At 36.2% G+C, this 19,416-nt stretch overlaps 2 protein-coding genes across 6 annotated transcripts; both read right to left on the reverse strand.

Annotated features, from left to right (window-relative positions):
• Positions 1–160: 160 nt before the first annotated feature.
• cdip1 (cell death inducing p53 target 1) lies at positions 161–15,166 on the reverse strand. 5 transcript variants are annotated; one of them, XM_089128760.1, is made up of 5 exons: positions 15,012–15,166; positions 8,169–8,262; positions 6,600–6,770; positions 4,439–4,706; positions 161–3,034 (listed from the first exon to the last, which is right to left on the reverse strand). In XM_089128760.1, exons 2-5 carry the CDS (start codon positions 8,251–8,253, stop codon positions 2,923–2,925), a joined length of 636 nt encoding a protein of 211 aa, XP_088984886.1. In that variant the 5' UTR covers positions 8,254–8,262; positions 15,012–15,166; the 3' UTR covers positions 161–2,922. The 5 variants fall into 5 exon arrangements, with proteins under 5 accessions (XP_088984886.1, XP_039543341.1, XP_039543340.1 ...); XM_039687407.2 differs by having other exon boundaries at positions 8,169–8,289; XM_039687406.2 differs by having other exon boundaries at positions 6,600–6,773; positions 15,012–15,165.
• A 1,126-nt stretch (positions 15,167–16,292) lies between these two features.
• LOC120489241 (uncharacterized) lies at positions 16,293–18,509 on the reverse strand. The gene is made up of 4 exons (XM_039685939.2): positions 18,279–18,509; positions 17,777–17,905; positions 17,552–17,679; positions 16,293–17,393 (listed from the first exon to the last, which is right to left on the reverse strand). The coding sequence occupies exons 1-4, from the start codon at positions 18,389–18,391 to the stop codon at positions 16,873–16,875; spliced, it is 891 nt and encodes a 296-aa protein (XP_039541873.2). The 5' UTR covers positions 18,392–18,509; the 3' UTR covers positions 16,293–16,872.
• Positions 18,510–19,416: the final 907 nt, after the last annotated feature.

Below are 19,416 nucleotides of genomic sequence, written 5' to 3' on the forward strand. Positions count from 1 at the left end.
CGCTTGATAAACTTATAATTGAGCCGCTGTAGGCACATGGAATATTTAAACCTTTTCTTTAATGACTTTATGGGCCGTCAAGAGCCAGTCCCTTAAGCAGTCTAATTAGGACTGATCCAGCTCTCAGATTCAATCAAAAATATCTTTATTTGTGTTCCGAAGATGAACGAAGGTCTTACGGGGTTGGAACAGCATGGGGGTGAGTAATTAATGACTTAATTTTCATTTTTGGGTGAACTAACCCTTTAAATGTGGCAAAAGTCGTTTTGCGACGCCTGCATACACGTATGAGGCAAATGTGCAAATACTATGAAAAATCCAGCGTTCATTTGACAGATCTGATTAAAAAGAATCATTTACAATGAGATAGCAAGTTTAAATACATATAGCACACACTAGCAATTGCTATTTTTTTTCCTTCATGTTAAATACAACAATGGAAAGACGGATATTCCGATTTTTAAACGGCTATAATATTGGCAGATTGTCTACAGGAAAAAGATGATTAATATCTGAACTTGTTATTAATTAGAAAATGTTGTCCAAATGTCTTTACTTTTGCCCAATACACTTTGATGAATCTATTTACGATTCATATTTTTGAGCTTTCGGGACGGATTTTGTGGATAAAAATATATACATTCGCCCGTGCGTGTCAGGATCTATCCGTATCCGTACACAGAGAAAAGTAGCTCCGCGTTCATGTGTTTGCATTAGCATGAAGACTAAAGTTTGCGTCACAATAAACGAGAAAAATTCACCGTAAATCATTCAAAACGGCAAACCTCCCAAATAAACCCCTGAACACTGGTAAACTGATGCTAGAGCCGTAGCACGACCAAAACACATTTTGTTTTACCCTTCAGGGACAAGAGTTACATGGTGTAGTTTTAGGCTTTAGCTACCTCAAATTGAGATACATAGGCCTGGTTTCACAGACAAGGCTCGATTAAACCAGGATTAGGCGTTAGGGCGTTAGTTCACTTAGGACATTTAAGTGTCTTTTATAAACATGCCTTATAAAAAAAGACAAACAATGAGACAAAAAAATGTTGCTGACATATTTTAAGAAATGTCAGTGCACTTTGCTTTTGGTTAGACAGCTCAAACATGCATTTTAGTCTGGGACTAGGCTTAAGTCTTGTCTGTGAAACCGAGCGATAGTCTAATCACTGCTGATGTTGTAGTGTTTGAATTTCATACAGAGTTATTCAGAAATTATCAAATAAAGGAAACAATCCTGAGAAATAACAAGTCTGACTACATAAAAAGGAAAAAAAAAAAGGACAATCGACCTTAATGATAATTAATAATACAGTGCTTATATATATATATATATATATATATATATATATATATAGTGTCTGAGCACTGTGGATGTTGTAGCTTTTGTACCATTTTCTGTACCATTTCAGCAATAATTCACATTGTCGGACAGAGCAAAATGGATTTTGAAAGTTTACAATTTCACAACCAGAACAAACATCTATTCCGAAATGACCAAATAACAAAAACAAATCTCTTTGGATGATTCCACAGAAATCACAATCTGACCACAAAAAAAGGAAAAATCAGGACAATAATCATTTAAGTCCTTGTGACCTGTTACACACAGTATTAATAAGTGAACGGTTAATCTGATTTGAGTTATGAAGCCCAGTGCAGCAACAAGCCCAGCTTGACACACTGAGGGGACATATGGCCCAATAGAGCGCTATATGCAAGATTACAGTGATGCCATGCAGCGCATTTCATCATGCTGGTGAACTCCAACAGCAAAGCAGCTTTGAACAGCCTTTACAAGAGATTTCTTCCCTTTTTGAAGAAGACGACGACAACAACTTCACCATGTTAAGTAGAAATCTAAAAAAAAAAATAACGCATCTGCCACTTCTAAACATGTTGTTCAGCAGTTCTGGCCAGAATAAATGTTAAAATAAATATGTGATTAGAGATGTTTCTACACTGATCTTAATATCAGCAAACAGACCTAGTTTAGTAATGACCGGTAAACGGACCTGGATAACCGATGATAGTTTAGAGAAGGCTCAAACAGCTTATTGACGACAACACAGAACAGCTAGTGTAGTGGTTAGAAAAGCACCATGGCTATAGTTCAGATTCACAGTTCAAAAACATATTAAATGTATATTGGTTGAATTCCACAAATATGACCCTAACGTGAACAGCACGGCATATTAAAGAGCTATCGAGTATCCCTAAATTACTAAAAGGACATACATATTCCTTCTCAATAAAAACCTGTCAAATAAAATGACGCGCACGTTTCATAAGCATATCAAATCAAATGAGTCTCGTCGACAAACATGAGAAACTGAAAACATGACAAAAGTGAAAAAAAAATTTTCCCCCATAACATTTGCATAAAATGCCAAATATAGACGCAATTTTCACATGTAAAAGCAACAATGTTACTCCAGGACAATGTTAAACAGTCCCAGACCCAGCTATTAAAGACTTTCATTTCAATATGTTAAAATAAAACAATAATGCATAAAATAATAATCCTACATTCCAACAATACTGACCCTGTAGTGAAATTCAGTTGTTTTCGCTACTCAGTAATATTCACAAATGAGCTTAAGGTTACCCTTTTCACATATTTTCTAGATGGTTACACTTTGCTTTACTGCTAAAAAAAAAAAAAAAAAAAAATTGAAACAGTGTTTTGATGAAACAATGACCATTGTGCATATAAAAACGTGCCCTCTGCTTCATTTTAGAGGTGTCAGTAACTACATCAAGTACCTGGAAATTAAATGTGAGAATCTATAGTTACATAAAGCGAAAAATGGCTAGAAATACGAGCCGTCAGCTGAGGCGATAGCAGAAGGAAATGAGAGTGAGTCGTCAACACCCACCAGAATGAGGTCACAGCACGATCGTTAATGGGATAGACTGTTAGCATATGCGCTTGTATGTGTAAATATAGCCCTTGCAGTTGGGGCACGTGTGTGTCACATCCTTGAGGTCGTCAATCATACAGGGGATCAAGCAGCAACCTAGATCACAACTGTACAACAAAGACAAAAGTCATGAGGGATCTCAAGAGCTCACATTCAGAGCTCAGTGTGTATATTCATTTATTCACAACTACATCAAAAATGCAATGCAATGCATGCATGGCCTGAATGCACCTCTTGTATGGTGCACGTTTTTAATTTCGGTTTTAAAATTCATTTACACTACTATTCAAATGTTTGGGGTCCGTAAGATTTTTCGAAAGAAAGGAATACTTTTATTGACAAAGACGCATTGAAATGATCCAAAGAGAGATTCGTAATGTCACAAAAGGTTTATATTTCAAATAAATGCTGTTCTTTTGTTTCCACAAAAATATTAAGCAGCGCGTTTTCAATATCGATAATAACGATAAGAAATGTTTCTTGAAAATCAAATCAGATCATATTAGAAGGATTTCTGAAGGATCATGTGACCCTGAAGACTGGAGTAATGATGCCGATAAATTCCGTTTTCAGGAATAAATTACTATTTTAATATATAACAAAAGAAAACCGTCATTTTCAATTGTAATAATGTCACTAATTACTGTTTTTATTGAACTTTTGATCAAGCAAGAGACTTCTTTCAAAAACATTAAAAATCCCCAAACTTTTGAACAGTGGTGTAGATATTTTGTATGAAGTTAAATGTAACTTCAACTTTAAAAGTTGTATGACGTTATGCATAAAGTTAAAAAAGTGAGCGTGACACAACTGTCCTGAAATTATAATGAAGAAAAAAAAGCCTCTTTATATTAAGAAAAACCTTATTTAGCAGTTAAAGGAGTAGTTCACTTTTAAAAAAAACTTTTGCTGATAATTTACTCATGTCATCCAAGATGTCCATGTCTTTCTTTCTACAGTCGAAAAGAAATTAAGGTTTTTGATGAAAACATTCCAGGATTTTTCTCCATATAATGGACTTCAATGGGAACCAAACGGTTCAATGTCCAAAAGACAGTTTCAGTGCAAACTGTTCAAAGGACTTTAAACGATTCCAGATGATGAATAAGGGTCTTATCAAGCGAAACGATCGCTCATTAAAAAAAAAAACGTTTTGATGAGCGATTTCGAACAGGAGAGTCACGATCTTTTGGACCTTGAACCGTTTGGTTCCCATTAAAGTCCATTATATGGAGAAAAATCCTGGAATGTTTTCATCAAAAACCTTAATTTCTTTTCAACTGAAGAAAGAAAGACATGGACATCTTGGATGACGTGGGGGTGAGTAAATTATCAGCAAAGTTTTTTGAAAAGTGAACTACTCCTTTAAGCATACGCTTTTATTATTATTTCTTATAAAATGTTTTGTCCGCCAACTCAAAGACAAAGACATGTAGGCCGTCCAACATGCAGAAAAAGAAAACCGAGAAATGATTTCACAGAGAGATTGTGCCGTTCAGTTCGTCACTTACCCGACAAAGAAGCAGAACATGCAGATTAGAGTATTCATGAGGCCGATGTCGTGGCTGATGCGGGTGGTGATTGGTTGTTGGCAGTGTGGACAAACCGTCTGCACTGGAGTCGACTGAAACATCTCCCCCTGTAGAACGGTCACGGTGGTGGTGGCACCAGGAGGGGAGAGAACTGTGGCTGTGTGACCTGGACCAAAGTGACTGGGCCCCGGACCATAGTGCTCCGCTATTGGATGAGGAAAGTGTCCAGGGGGAGCGTAGTAACCACCTGCAGCACATCAATTTTGAGGTTAAAGTTAGTTCACACAAAAATTGAAATTCTCTCATCATTTACTCACCATCATCCCATCCCCGATTGTATATGACTGTTTCAAACAAACATTTGCAAGAAAATTATCCATCTTTGTGAGCCCATATAATGCCATTGAACGGCTGTTGCACGTTTGACATGTAACATATCGATCGCGATTGATCTTTTTTTTTTTTAAATCATATTTTTCTTACACACCTAGCCTATCGTTTCACTTCTACTGATTCATCCATTGGGGTCGTATGGATTATTTTTCTACAAATTTTCATTTTTGTTTGCATGAGGTTGAGTAATGGGTGAACTATCCCTTGAAGATAGTTCTACACATATAGATTGTATCTTGGCATGATTGCTTTATGTGATAAACAGATTTAATTAAGGCTTTTATTAACAAAAACATGAATCTACTCACACGTCAATTACGGTAAACGGAAGCTCGAGCATGTTCGCTTGACGTGCAATAGCCAATGAGGTTCCTTCTCAAGTTACGCAGCATGTTTGAGCTTCTGCAAGAACCAATGAGGTTTATCCTCACCCATTAATCGGGCAATGTTTATAAGAGAATTAAAACCTGAATTGAATCTGGTTATCGTATAGTTATCCAGTCTCTTAGGAATATTTGGACTAATCCACTCGATTCATATGCATTCGTTTTATGATCTCTTTATTAACTTTTTAAAAGCGACAAGGTGATAATTATGTAGCTGTCAACAGAAAAAGCTCTCAGATCTAATTAAAAAACATCTTCATTTGTGTTTCTAAGATAGATGAATGAAAGTCTTACAGGTTTACGACGTATGAGTGAGTATTTGATAAAAAAAAAACCTTATAATTAAAACTTTAACTATCTACAAGATTTTAGAAAGGCAGCAACACCTACAACAGTAACCTAAAACAGTGTCAATTCAGAGGCAGTTATTACATTTTGATGTAAGATTTTAGAAACATTTTTATTTACAGTGTTCTTGTTACAAGTTACATGCAATATAATTGCTACAATAATAACTGTAAGTTACACATTACATGCAACTAACCCTGAACCAAAACCTAATCCTAACCCTATATACTATAGGTAGTTAGTTCATATAACACAATACTTAAATGTATTATTACACTTTTACAATTTTCTGTGTAATAGTGGTCAAATCCCTTGTTGCTCGAAACATGTCGCATTACATCATTTTGATTCAGCATTATTGCTAGTTCTTCTCTCTGAAACACTGTTGTAGTCGAGACCACCTCACTCGAGTCCGAGGCGACACCGAGACCAGAGAGAATCGAGTCCGAGTCAAGACCGAGTCCACAGAGAGTCGAGTCCGAGACCAGAGACGGTCGAGTCCGAGTCGAGACCGAGACCAGTGAGGGTTGATTACCTAATTTACTTTTATTTATTTAGAGAAATACTTTTTTTTTTTTTTTACTGAATTTACTTAGAGTTTAAAAAATATGATCAGTTTAGGGTAAAAAGGCCACATAGTAGGTGGTGTTAAAAGTAATTTTATTACAATTTGTCATGCGCAGTTGCGCACTAGAAAATCACCAATCACTGGGCGTGTCAATCAATTTAAAGAAATATTTTATTAACATACATTAATAATCATGAAAAATATTTTTGAATTGAACTCGAGTGGATTTGGGAATAATTCCGAGTCCTAAAAATAAAAATGTTCGAGTACGAGACAATTCCGAGTCCAAATGGACACGAGTCCATGACAAGACCAAGACCATTAAAATATGGTCTCGAGTCCGAGACGAGTCCGAGTCTCGAGTACTACAACACTGCTCTAAAATACTAATGATCTGTGAATGGCTGCTGATGTATTAGTGTGTGAGTTTGGTTGGCACACCCACCGTGAGGATGAGGCATAGGCATGTGCATATGCATAGGCATAGCCATAGGCTTGGGACCTTCGCCTGGGACGTGTGGAGGAACAAAGCCAGGTGTGGCTTCATAAGGTGGAGGCCCGTATTCTGGGGGCAGCGGCTGTCCTTGTGGAGGTCCTGTCATTACTGGAGCAGAGGCTGCTGAGGGAAACAGCTTTATATCAATATTTTTTTCAATTATAGCATTATATTCAATATTCATGTATTCCTTCTGCTAGACTTGCTCCTCTCAAAATGAATTACAAACATACAGTGGTGTCCGAACATATGAGACCACTAGTGAAGTAACAGACTTTATGATTCCACTGTAAATCAAAGTACATTTTTATACACAGACTGCAGTGGGGTTTCAACGAGACATTTTACAGTTAAATCATATGTTCATATGTAGTCTTTCCTGCTCACTGTTGTAGTTATTATTTCATCATTTAACATTGCTATAATTAAAGGAGTAGTTCACTTTTCAAAAAACTTTTGCTGATAATTTACTCACCCCGAAGTCATCCAAGATGTCCACGTCTTTCTTTCATCAGTCGAAAAGAAATTAAGGTTTTTGATGAAAACATTCCAGGATTTTCTCCATATAATGGACTTCAATGGGAACCAAACGGTTCAAGGTCCAAAAGACAGTTTCAGTGCAAACTGTTCAAAGGGCTTTAAACGATTCCAGACGACGAATAAGGGTCTTATCAAGCGAAACGATCGCTCATTTAAAAAATAAATAACAAACTTTAAGTTTTATAAGCTCAAATGCTCGCCTTGCTCTGTAATGAGATGCATGTTTGTGACTCTCACGTTCGATTTCGTTCAGAGCAAGGCGAACATTTGAGCTTATAAAACTTAAACTTTGTTATTTATTTATTAAATGAGCGATCGTTTCGCTTGATAAGACCCTTATTTGTCGTCTGGAAGAAAAAAATCATAAAAAAAATATAAAGTTTAAGTTTTATAAGCTCAAATGGTCGCCTTGCTCTGTTCTGTGACGCGCGTTCGTGACTCTCCTGTTCGAAATTGTTCATCAAAACGTTTTTTTTTTTTTTTATGAGCGATCGTTTCGCTTGAAAAGACCCTTATTTATCGTCTGGAATCGTTTAAAGCCCTTTGAACAGATTGAAGTTTGCACTGAAAGCGTCTTTTGGACCTTGAACCGTTTGGTTCCCATTGAAATCCATTATATGGAGAAAATGCTGGAATGCTTTCATCAAAAACCTTAATTTCTTTTCGACTGAAGAAAGAAAGACATGGACATCTTGGATGACGTGGGGGTGAGTAAATTATCAGCAAAAGTTTTTTTCAAAAGTGAACTACTCCTTTAAGTGAAACGAAGACATCTAGTTCCATGCAATTCTAGTGGCCCATTGAAAGGTTGTGAGGAAAGTGTTTACATTCAAGTCGCCATGGTTTCCTAGTACAACGTTTCAATGAGCAGCTAATGATGGTGACGAGCAAGTCATTGCACCTATTAAAAGCAGGTTTAAAAAGTACAAGTTCATTTCAAATGTCTAAAGAGAAGGGAAAAAATATCAAGATATTTACCAGAAACTGGAGGTTGTCCATTTTTTTCCTCAAGAAGTGGGGCATTGGGGCCGCCTGGGTAAGGAGGAGGGGGGTCACTGGACATGTTGGTTCCCTGGAAGGAGGCCAGATAAGGGAGCTTCTAGGGTGAACACAGACAGGCCACGTGGTTCAATAAGCACACAGTGTACTGTGATCGCGGCATCCCGCACTACTGTTGGTGAGGCATTTCACATCCAATTATTCATTTGCAGATGCTCACTGCCTCAACATTCCCACGAGCCCACAAATAAAACAACATAGATAAGCATGAAATATCCTGCCTTAGACTAATAAAGGGGTTTCCAATCCTTCTTCCTGAGGGCCACTGTCCTGAAGAGTTTAGCTCCCACCCCAATTAAACACAACTGATCCAGCTAATCCAGGTCTTTGGTATACTAGAAACTTCCAGGCAGGTGTGTTGAGGCAAGCTGGCGCTAAACTCTGCAGGATAGAGGCGCTCCAGGTGCGAGTTTGGACACCCCTTTTTTAGACTCTCCTTCCTTTCATTGTTTGTGAAGTGGTGCAAGTCAACATCCCACCATCCCATCCCATCGTATCTAGGGTTGGGTATCGAGTATCGATTGGAACCGAGACTAACTTTTTGTTTTTCCCGGAATCGTTCAAAAGTTAAAATTTCGATTCCTAGTTTCCGAGCGGAAGAAGAAACCGCTGAACAACACCAACGAAGAAGCGTCTACCGGAAGTGTTTGCATAACCACGTGAGTCGAAGATGAGTACCTGACGTCGACGATCCAAAGTGTGGCTTCACTTTTCTAAAAATAACGAAATCTCGGCAAAATGCAAAATTTGTCACAAAAGGAGTATTTTTACAGAAGGAGTATTTCCTTCAGAAAGGATTATTTCCTTCAGAAAGGCCGTTGGTTAGCAAGGTTAGCTAAACTTTTTTGACCCTGCCTCTTAAAAGAATCGGAATTGAGAATCGTTAGGAACCGGAATCGAAACAAGAAATCGGAATCAGAATCAGAATCGTTCAAATTCAAACGATACCCAACCCTAATCGTATCTAAATTAAGAATTAAGTCTGCTTTTTAAAACAGAAATTGTGGGAGGATGATTAGTCTCAAAAGATAATTTCTGATTCGAAGCTTGTGACGATCAACCCGATCACTTTGTAAACACAATATAGTTTGGATTCATCGGTCTTCAATGCTACCATTCAAAAGTTTAGGGGTCTGTATGATTTTTAAACTAAAGAATTTAATACTTTTATTCAAGCAAGAATGTGTTAAATGAATCGATTATGACAGTGAAGACATTTAGAATATAACAAAAGATTTACATTTCAAATACATGCTGTTCTTTTGGACTATTCATCATGAAATCACAGGAATAAATTACATTTTAAAATATATTCAAATAGGAAACAGTTATTTTTAAATGGGAATATTATTTCACTATATTACTGTTTTAGTATATTTTTAATCAAATAAATGCAGCTTTGGTGACCATAAGAGATTTTTTTTCTTACCCCAAACGTTTGGATGGTAGTGTATACTGTATAATCCTCATAATATATATAATATATATATATATTGTATAATCCTCATAATATATATGTACTTAAGCCAATCTCTTGGCTTCAGTACAGTTTTGGCCTTTAAGAAGTTAAAGTAACAACAATACAGTAGAAACACAGTGGCACAGTATTCTAAGAACCTCAGATATGTGGGTCAAGACTAACCAGATGTCAAACATTGTGTCCTTTGTGTGAAATATGTGTCCTTTCATAAAAAAATTGAACTTGTTAAAGTTTAAGGGAAATAAATGCAAATGAAAAACAAGATCGTGGGAAGAAACAGCACCTCATTTGAAAACCAAATCGAAGTAGCTAAGAGTCTTAGCCTAAGACTAAACCTGTTATCTTCGATCCTTATTCCTTAGTTATAATATTAATAGTGGAATTTCTGCATATGTGACATTACTATGGTTTGCAACAAAAACTTATAATCAGATTAAAATGGCATAGGTGAGTTCTCTTCATGACTCAGCTGGTAAACAGGTGCTATGACTACACATGATCTCATTTGCACTTTCTTGGAATGATTACCAACAGCCAATAGGGATGAAGCAGGAAATGCACGAGTAAAGCATGTGACTACTACTATATGTGGAGCGTATAAATATTGTCCATTAGCTTATGTGGTCAGAGTAACTCGTTGCCCAGCCAGTTCACATCCTGTATTACTTAGGATAATGGAAATGAATTACACAGAAAGCTTTGTCTGTATAACCGCAAATTATGGCAATATTTCTGATGCGTTGCCATCGTGTCATTGGAACATTCAAAAAAGATTTGATACAAAAGTATAGATATAACACCCTGTTGATTAAAACCATTATAACGTTGAGTGTTTAATCCACACTGAACATCAGCTTATACACTTTCATTTCATAATGCCACCTTCTTCCTAACAAGACTAAATTATGAAAGGGACTTTTGGTTTGGGGAAGTTCCACTCAAAGAATCGAAAAAAAAATCATTTCAAATCAAAAGGTTGAGCTACAAATAATAAGTGACCGAATGAGCTGTGATTTTCTTCATGTTAATAACGTAACATAACTCTATGACTTGAGTTGTTTTCAGTCATTACATTCTTTTCCTTCTGATTATTTTCTTTGTTTCCCTCCTTTTTATTCAGCTGTAGTTAAAAAAAAAGACAACATATACTACGCGTTTGTGCCCAATGAATAATTCACTGCAGAACTGTACTAAAAATATCTTGTTTTTCTCCCCAAATCCTCACGTCTCTTTCCAGGTTTGTTTTCACACAGATATTTAAAATGTAATTGTCTCCCCTTTTCACTTCTAATCCATAATAGCAGTGTTTACTGGAATGTTTCTAAAAGGGGTAAATACAATATTACTTGTCTGCCAAAATGACGGAAATCACTTGGAAATATCATCACTCAATGTTCCAGTTAAATAACATTTTTTATCAAAGCAACACTCCAGAAATAATCAAGTTTTTGGGGAATTCCTGGTCTGTTGAAGTCATTTGTTAATGCTTTTATACTTTTAAATTTCCTTATAAAGGAAAATTCCCTCTGATTGATCAATGGTTAAAGGAATAATGCCTTAGGCCTATTGTTTTTGAAAATGCTTTCGCTGATTGTTTTTAACACATGCTTACTAAGTTACATTCCCAAAATTCATATACAGGAAAAAGGTGGATAGCCCAGTGTTGGTCCTGATCTACAGCAGATAAGCAGCAACTCAACAAAATGATGTTCTTCTAAGAACGTTCTCCTATTGTTCCCATTGAGTTATGAAAACGTTATTTTTAATTTTTTCCAAAAGTTTAAAATGTTTTTTAAAGTTATTTCTTGGTTATATCAACATTATATGGAAGCTTGTTTCCACCACAGAATGAAAAATAAAAAAAAGTAATTTACGAGTTTACATCTCGTAATTCCGACTTTATTTCTCAGAATTTCGAGATATAAAGTTAGAATTGCGTGATATAGGCTAAAGTCGCAATTGCGTCATATAAAGTCACAATTGCGTGTTATAAAGTCAGAATTGATTGATAAAAAGTCACGCAATTGCATGTTATAAAGTCAGAAATGTCTGATATAAAGTCGAAACTGCGTGTTGTAAAGTCAGAATTGTGAGATAAAAACTATTCTGAGGGGGAAAAAGTTAGGCTAGTCTTATTTCCCCCTTAGAACTGGCCTGATAACTCGCAATTGCGAGTTTATATCTCAAAATTCTGAGAAAAGATGTCAGAATTTCGAGATATAAACTCGCAATTATGTATTATAAAGTCAGAATTGCGAGATGTAAACGTGCAAAGTCAGAATTGTGAGATAAAATTTCTCACATTTTTTTTGCGCAGTTGCAACATTATTTCTCAGAATTGCTACTTTATATCTCGTAATTGCGACTTTACGCCTATTTCTCAGAATTACGACTTTACATCTCACAATTGCGACTTTATATCTCGCAATTGCGCCTTTATTTCTCACAAATCTATCTTCATATCTCACAATTGCAAGATAAAAAGTCGCAATAAGTTTATATATATATATATATATATATATATATATATATATATTAGCATTAAGTGAACTTTCCATTTAGTAATTTTGCAAACAATTATGGGACAATTATGTTATACAATTATGTTACTTTTGAATGTTCTCTGAATATTCTGAAACCAGTGGTAACGTTAAAAAAAACAAACTAGAACGCTTCAAAAAAAAATAATGTAGAGCTCATGAACGACACAAGCTAAATAACTTTTTTTGTGAACATTATTAAAGACTAGATAACTTTTAACAAACCTTTTAGTAACGTTAGAAGGAAGAAAGTTGCCATAATTTTAGCCAAAGCTTTGAGCTGGGAAACCATTTTTTTTTTTTTTTTTTGTAAAAGCGGGATAATTCAATAACTATTAGGCTACAACTTGTAGGCTATGTGTTTGAAACACACGCTTGGCATAGCTTCATATATCAAGGCGATACACTACAGGCAAAAACACTTTTTTCATGCATCCGTCAATTTTAAGATTTTGGGCTTTTTGGCTTTTCATATAGTGTTATTTCAGACTAGTGGTGTAACGGTCACCAGGTGGAGTGCCCTTGAGAGTCACCAGAGGGCACTCCACACCAGATGTTCATGTTTCACTCACAACTACATTTCCCAGAACTCACTGCCCGGACTCATCAGCACTGATCATATTCACCTGTACCTCATTCACTGATTGCATTTACCTGTGTCTCATCCTGTTAGTCTGTCTATATATACCTTTGTGTTCACATTCACTGTTTGCGAAGTCTTGTACTGTGTGTCTGCATTTCTGAGCGTTTTCTTGTGTTTGTCTTCGGTTTTTGACTTTGGATTGTTCTTGGTTTTTGGTTTTTGATTATTGCTGCCTGCCCTGACCTCTGACTGTTTTTTGGATTCCCACTGTGTGTTCTCCATTGCCCTGTCTGCTGATTCTCGACCGCTGCCTGTATGACTATTCTTAATAAAGCTGCATTTGGATCTACATCTCCAAGTGTCGGAGCAGTTCATAACAAGTGGTAAGAAAATATCCAAAATACATTTTAAAGTTTACTTTCATAGCACTTTTTTTATTTGCATCTGTAGATTTCAGTTACAGGTCAAAGGCTTTTTTTTTCTAAAAATGAGTCAGAAATCTCCACTTCAGAAGCACTTACATACACTAATCTTTACAGTTTTATCCTTATATATATATATATTCTGAAGTTTTTTACAGAGGGGTTTGTTCATATATAATTTGCCTGGTTTTATACTGGTTTTAACATTTTATTTTTTAAAGTAGTTCAGTTTTTTTAAAAAGAAAAAACTTTTGCTGATAATTTACTCACCCCCATGTCATCCAAGATGTCCATGTCTTTCTTTCTTCAGTCGAAAAGAAATTAAGGTTTTTGATGAAAGCATTCCAGCATTTTCTCCATATAATGGATTTCAATGGGAACCAAACGGTTCAAGGTCCAAATGAGAGTTTCAGTGCAACTTCAAAGGGCTTTAACACCAGACGATGAATAAGGGTCTTATCAAGCGAAACGATCGGTCATTTTAAAAATAAATAAAAAAGTTTAAGCTTTATAAGCACAAATGCTCGCCTTGCTCTGTTCTGTGATGAGGGTTCGTGACTCTCCTGTTCAAATCTTTTTTCGAGAAAAGTTTTTTCGACTTTTCTCAAATCTTTTGACTCGAAGGGTCCTAGATAAGACCCTTATTCATCGTCTGGTGTCGTTTCAAGCCCTTTGAAGCTGCACTGAAACGGTCATTTGGACCTTGAACCATTTGGTTCCCAATGAAGTCCATTATATGGAGAAAAATCCTTGAATGTTTTCATCAAAAACCTTAATTTCTTTTCGACTGAACTTCAGTCAAAAAGAAATTAAGGTTTTTGATGGAAGAAAAAATGACATGGACATCTTGGATGACATGGAGGTGAGTAAATTATCAGCAAAAGTTTTTTTTTTTTTTTTTTTTTTTAAGTGAACAACTCCTTTAAAAGAAATAGTGAAAATGTTTGGGTTTTTTTCAGCTATTTCTTTTCCTTTTTTCTGGTATGTTTATGGTACTGTCAAAATATTCTGATAATGTTCTGAAGAACGTGGGGGCTTAAGCATTATTATATTAAGCATTATACATATATTATACATTTTACCAATTATAATATTAAGAATATTAGCGACCGCTTTTTAACTTTTAACCGTGCTGGTGAGCGAGCAGCACATGAGTTGGTGTGTTTGTTCTGGTGTTTTCTGGAATAGAGAGCGATTATCCATCGCCGCTGGCACTGATTACATAACACTGACCTAACCTTCATGTCTTCACTATTACTCAACTTTCACTGCGATTCACCCTAACATTGAACGATATAGTTGCAAATAGCTACTTGTGTCGTTAGTTACTGGCCTCATCATCAATGTGAAAAAAAACGGGAGTTACTTTTTCTGGTCTTAAAATAAGTCCCGGTCTCTACACTGACAAATATAGCACACAAGTGTAGAGTGACTCGCACTATTGCATACAAGCAATACTCATTCATCGCATCATATCAGCTAGCACATATCTCTCAGCCATTTAACTTAGTCATATAGTAACATAAAAGCAGCACGACACATGTAAAGCCATCTGTTAGAGATTCAAGCGAAACCTAACAACTTTCAGAGGGCGATAAACATCTTTAGCAATTAAAATCCATGGGCGATTGATAGGCTATTCGTGAATGATGCGAGCACAGGCCTGCGGTTGCAGATCATAGCGCTGCCAGCGCACAAAAACACAAAGCAATATTCATTCAAGCGACGTGCTGTTACCTTCTGTATCCACGGCGTCAATCAAAATATCAGCTTTGGGAACTTTCGGATTTCTAGCTTAAACGTTTATGCTTTGTGGCTCCAGTTTTCCAATAACATCCGCTGCTGGGAAGGATTTGACGTAAACATGGGAGGTGGGAGGTGTAAAAAGTGTCTGTGAGAATCCAACTGGCGATTTATTTTACTATGGCGAAGGAGTGGATTATGAATATTAAGTAGGCCACGTGGGTGGACGCTCTCGCAAGGTTACTAAGCAACGTCAGCATTACGTAATTATTATTCATGCTTTAATCCTTCGCCGTAGTAGGTAAGTTTTATTGAAATAATTTTGATTCTGATTGATCAGGTGATCAAATATTTCTGAACTTAGATTTATGGCAACCCTGCTCATCAAGCAAACCTGTTTAAAAAAAAAAGAGTTTAACATAGGATTTTTTTAGTTTTTTTTTTTTTTATAACCACAAACTAATCGTTATTTTTAGGTTTTAATTTTTATAACCAAAAACAAACTTTCCTGGACTTTCTCGGAACCAATATTTTTTTTTTCATAAATAAAAACGACAAGAAAAATTATCTTTGGTACCTAAAAGGTTAAAATAATTTCTGAAGTCTGGAAACTTAAAATGAGAATATCAAATGTCTCCGAAAGAAATTTCAGATACACTGTAAAACTGTAATTAAAAAATTACTGTATATGATCAATAAATTATGACTACATATGTGTTTACATTTACCTTTAACTATTCAAAATAAGTTAAGCAATTTTTTATGAGTTTATACGTTTATATGTCAATTTAATTGAATTTAAGTTGTAACATCAACGTTGATAGCAACTTGTATTACACCACAGACCTAATATAACACAATTAGAACAAGGTCTCCATCTCTACGCTGTCTATAAAGACGCTGCTCTGCTGTTCAGAAGCAGATAAAACCTAACTAGAGTGATAAAATTGTATGATTATGATTATGTCCTAAAACAAAATTATGCTTTTCAATAAAAAAAATAGAACTGGTTGTATGTGGATTTACAATGGATTCTGTGGTGTCACCATGAAAAACAGTAACACCGCAGACAGTTTAACACTAATATAGACTTTTCTAAAATGGAGTCTGCTTTCATGATGGTTTCAACATGGGGGACATTTTAGAAATATTAATAAGACTGTATCAAAATTTAGAGTATGTAAAATATGCATAACACCACAGACTCTAAAAAGTCTGACGCATTAAATTGTCCGAAATTTAATAAAAATTGATCAACTTACAATGATCAACCACCACCTGCAATGACCTTTACACACAGGAAGTAGACCCTCCTCAAAAGATATAGAAGTACCATGCGCAGAGCTGTAGCTCCACCATCTTGGATCTGTCATAGAACTGAACGATACCGGTTCCAATTCAAAAGTTGTTAAGGGAACTAAATAGTAGTTTCTAGTTTTTAATATCAATAACCTAAACTAAAACGCTGTGTTGAATAATGTACAGCAAAATAATCCTTATGGATCGGTTTATAATTAAACGGTTTTGTAATAGAGCATGAAGCTGTCAAATAGGCTATTTATTTACCCCAATAACTTTCGGGGATAACTCCCGTTTTCATACGCAGCCCAGTTTTACAACGCCAGTAACAACAGCCCAAGGTCCCTTATGAAATGATGGACAAATTCCTTGAAAAAGCCAAAACACACTGAACAGTGAGTAGGTGACAGTAATAAAATTGGTGATGGTGAGAAAATTACCACATCATTTCTGCCTGCATTTCACAACATTGTGCACAAATTTACTACAAACAGAATGACAACAGTAAGTATATTAGCTGTTCTATGTTTTAGTCTTTAGTTTTATTATAATTTAATTAATCAGTGGACAGAATGCTCTGATTAAAACCAGGAGACTTAATGACCTTCTGTAGTGTGCGGACAGATGGCATCGAAAAGACTCTGCAGAGTAGCCGATAACACTTAGGACTGGCATGTAGGAGAGACAAGAAAAAAGCTTTGTCTTGAGCGGTCCAACGGAAACCATTAGCCTTGCGCTGGCACATGCGTAACTGGGTGCTGAAAAAAGCATAAGACTTGGCTGGTAACAGTCTCTTCAGTTCATGTTTCACATCCAACTTGCTGGTCTTCTGGCGAGTGAGGTTCCTTACTTTTGCTTTCAGCTTGCATATCTGTGACTTCAGAGACCTGATTTGCTTATAAAGTTTTTTAGTAAGGTCTGTCAGGTCTGGTTGCAGTGGTGGTGGTGGTGGTAATAAAGGTCCTGCAACAGCCTTATTATCTGTTGATGGTGGCGGCGACGAAGAACCTGCGACGGCATCCTCATCAGGCAAGCTATGTTTCTCAAAAAATGGACCAGTTGCGTGACTCTGTTGCCCTGTAAAAAAAATAAATAAATACAACATTGAAAACTTGGATCATAAGTGAATAATTTTACAGAAAAAAAAAAACTTCAAATCATACAACAGCAGAACAAGATGTTGATACGATTGACAGACTGAGAATAATTCAACCGGTAACATAACAGACTCTTACGTTTCTTTGGTGGCAACTCTTGGCGTGTCTTTGGTGGTTTTCTCTTGTGCTCAATGTCCAGTGGTGGCGGCGGTGGGATAGGGGCATTAACCATTGTGGGCACTGCATTCCAGTTCAATCCTGCATGGCTGTTTTTTATAATAAAATATTTCATGTTTATAAAATACATTTCAATATCAGGATTCAATGATTATACTAATACTATATATTCTCAATTATACATACACATCTGATGGCCTTTTAAACTGGCTGGGGTGGAAATGTGCACTGCACACCCTGTAGTTCTGATTGAGGCGCTGGGAGCTTATCCCTGTCAAGCTAGCATTCCTCAGGTTCTGCACCCATCTGGCAGATCTTCAAAATGTGGTACATAATTTCATTTATTTCACTCTCCGGAGGTGCAGATAACTAACTGTCGGTAACGTTAACTTTACTGAAGAAGCTGAAAAAACATCAACGGCATCATAAATCGGATTATCATATTGCCTTCAAGAGAGCAGATAGACTAAAATGTTTGCCAGTGGCTAACATTACTTCAGTAACGTTAATTTAGTGATAATAATGAATTAATAAATCGGTCATTTGCCAGGTTAGGTGTTCTAAGCCCATATAGAGTCTTACCTTAATTTTGACCAAATAAATAAAGTTAGCTGACTGTTATTGCGGTTATGGGATAGCTTACATTACAGCATATCGTTGACGTTAGCTCACCTTAACGTTACCTTACCTCTCTGGATCTTTGGGGAATCTATGAAATGCTAGTTCATTGCTTGTACACTGGTAGTTGTTGCAGTTGATGGCAGAACACTGTGTTCTTTGTTTCCAATTATTTCCAGACATAATGTTACTGTAATGCTGTACAGTTGTGCTAACGGTAAAGCCGTTAATGGCAACGGCACGATCTAGTGATTGTTGTCAAAACTGCGAGGCGAGCCCTCCAAACAATTCTGCTTCTTCTTTGTTTTAAACGGCGGTTGGGAACCAGCTTTTGCTGCATTACCGCCACCTTCATCTCCGGAGTGTTACAATCTAGTTTCCACATAAAAGAAAATAATACTCTTAAAGCATACACACATTAGTTCATTCCCCAACACATTTTCCCATATCACTTTTTATCCTCACAACCTATTAAACAAACCAGTTTCCCTTAAGAAACTGTCACCTATTCAACAATCCTTATATTATAATTATGTGCTCCACTGACTCCTCTTCCTCACCACTCACACATGCCTGTCTCGTGTTTTCTTATTATTTTCAGTGATTTTTTTTTAGAGCCCCAGCCTTAACCTTGTCATTACAATTTTCTCTCCCCTGTGCCCACCAAGAGTTATTTTACACTCTTTTGAATTTGATATAAATGCCTTCCTTTCTCCTCTCTGTGCCACCTTTCTTGCCACATTTGGTTAGTTCTTTCCCAGATGATATGACCTCTGCTTTACTTCTTTTAATTTGCATTTCTATTCAGTTGTCTTGCATTGCTCCGAGTGTCACAATTGGTCATTTGGAGTATGTAGGGGCATCGGGATTCTTACTTCCCTATTGAAACTTGCTTTGTTGACTGACGGCAACAGTCTTTCATAATGGTATTTCCAATCAAACCCCCAAAACTTTGTGGATCTCCATTCTACTGTAACCCATAGTGACTTATTATTTATGTGTGTGTGCAGTATTGTGTTCCTGAGTCCTCAGTCAAGCCGAGGACAGTGTGTGTACAATTTAAGATTTAAACACAATTATGGTTGTTGAATATCAGGTGTTGGTTGAATGATTCATTTTGTGAATGATTAATTTAGCCATTTTAATTATTTAGCCTGCAATTTGATTATCAATGACTCCCTTTCCAGCCCAAAGCTGTTTTCATTTTC

Source organism: Pimephales promelas, chromosome 3 (assembly GCF_988280905.1).
Source record: "Pimephales promelas chromosome 3, fPimPro1.hap1.1, whole genome shotgun sequence".
Lineage (NCBI taxonomy): Eukaryota > Metazoa > Chordata > Actinopteri > Cypriniformes > Leuciscidae > Pimephales > Pimephales promelas.

Coding starts and splice junctions, on each gene's coding strand:
- cdip1 (XM_039687406.2), bottom strand. CDS start 8,253: ATGTCCAGTGACCCCCCTCCTCCTTACCCAGGCGGCCCCAATGCCCCA. Junction 6,774..8,168: donor TGGACAACCTCCAGTTTCTG/GTAAATATCTTG, acceptor TGTTTCCCTCAG/CAGCCTCTGCTCCAGTAATG. Junction 3,035..4,438: donor ATGTTCTGCTTCTTTGTCGG/GTAAGTGACGAA, acceptor TTTGTTGTACAG/TTGTGATCTAGGTTGCTGCT.
- LOC120489241 (XM_039685939.2), bottom strand. CDS start 18,391: ATGTCTGGAAATAATTGGAAACAAAGAACACAGTGTTCTGCCATCAAC. Junction 17,906..18,278: donor TTCCCCAAAGATCCAGAGAG/GTAAGGTAACGT, acceptor CACATTTTGAAG/ATCTGCCAGATGGGTGCAGA. Junction 17,394..17,551: donor AGAGTTGCCACCAAAGAAAC/GTAAGAGTCTGT, acceptor TTTTTTTTACAG/GGCAACAGAGTCACGCAACT.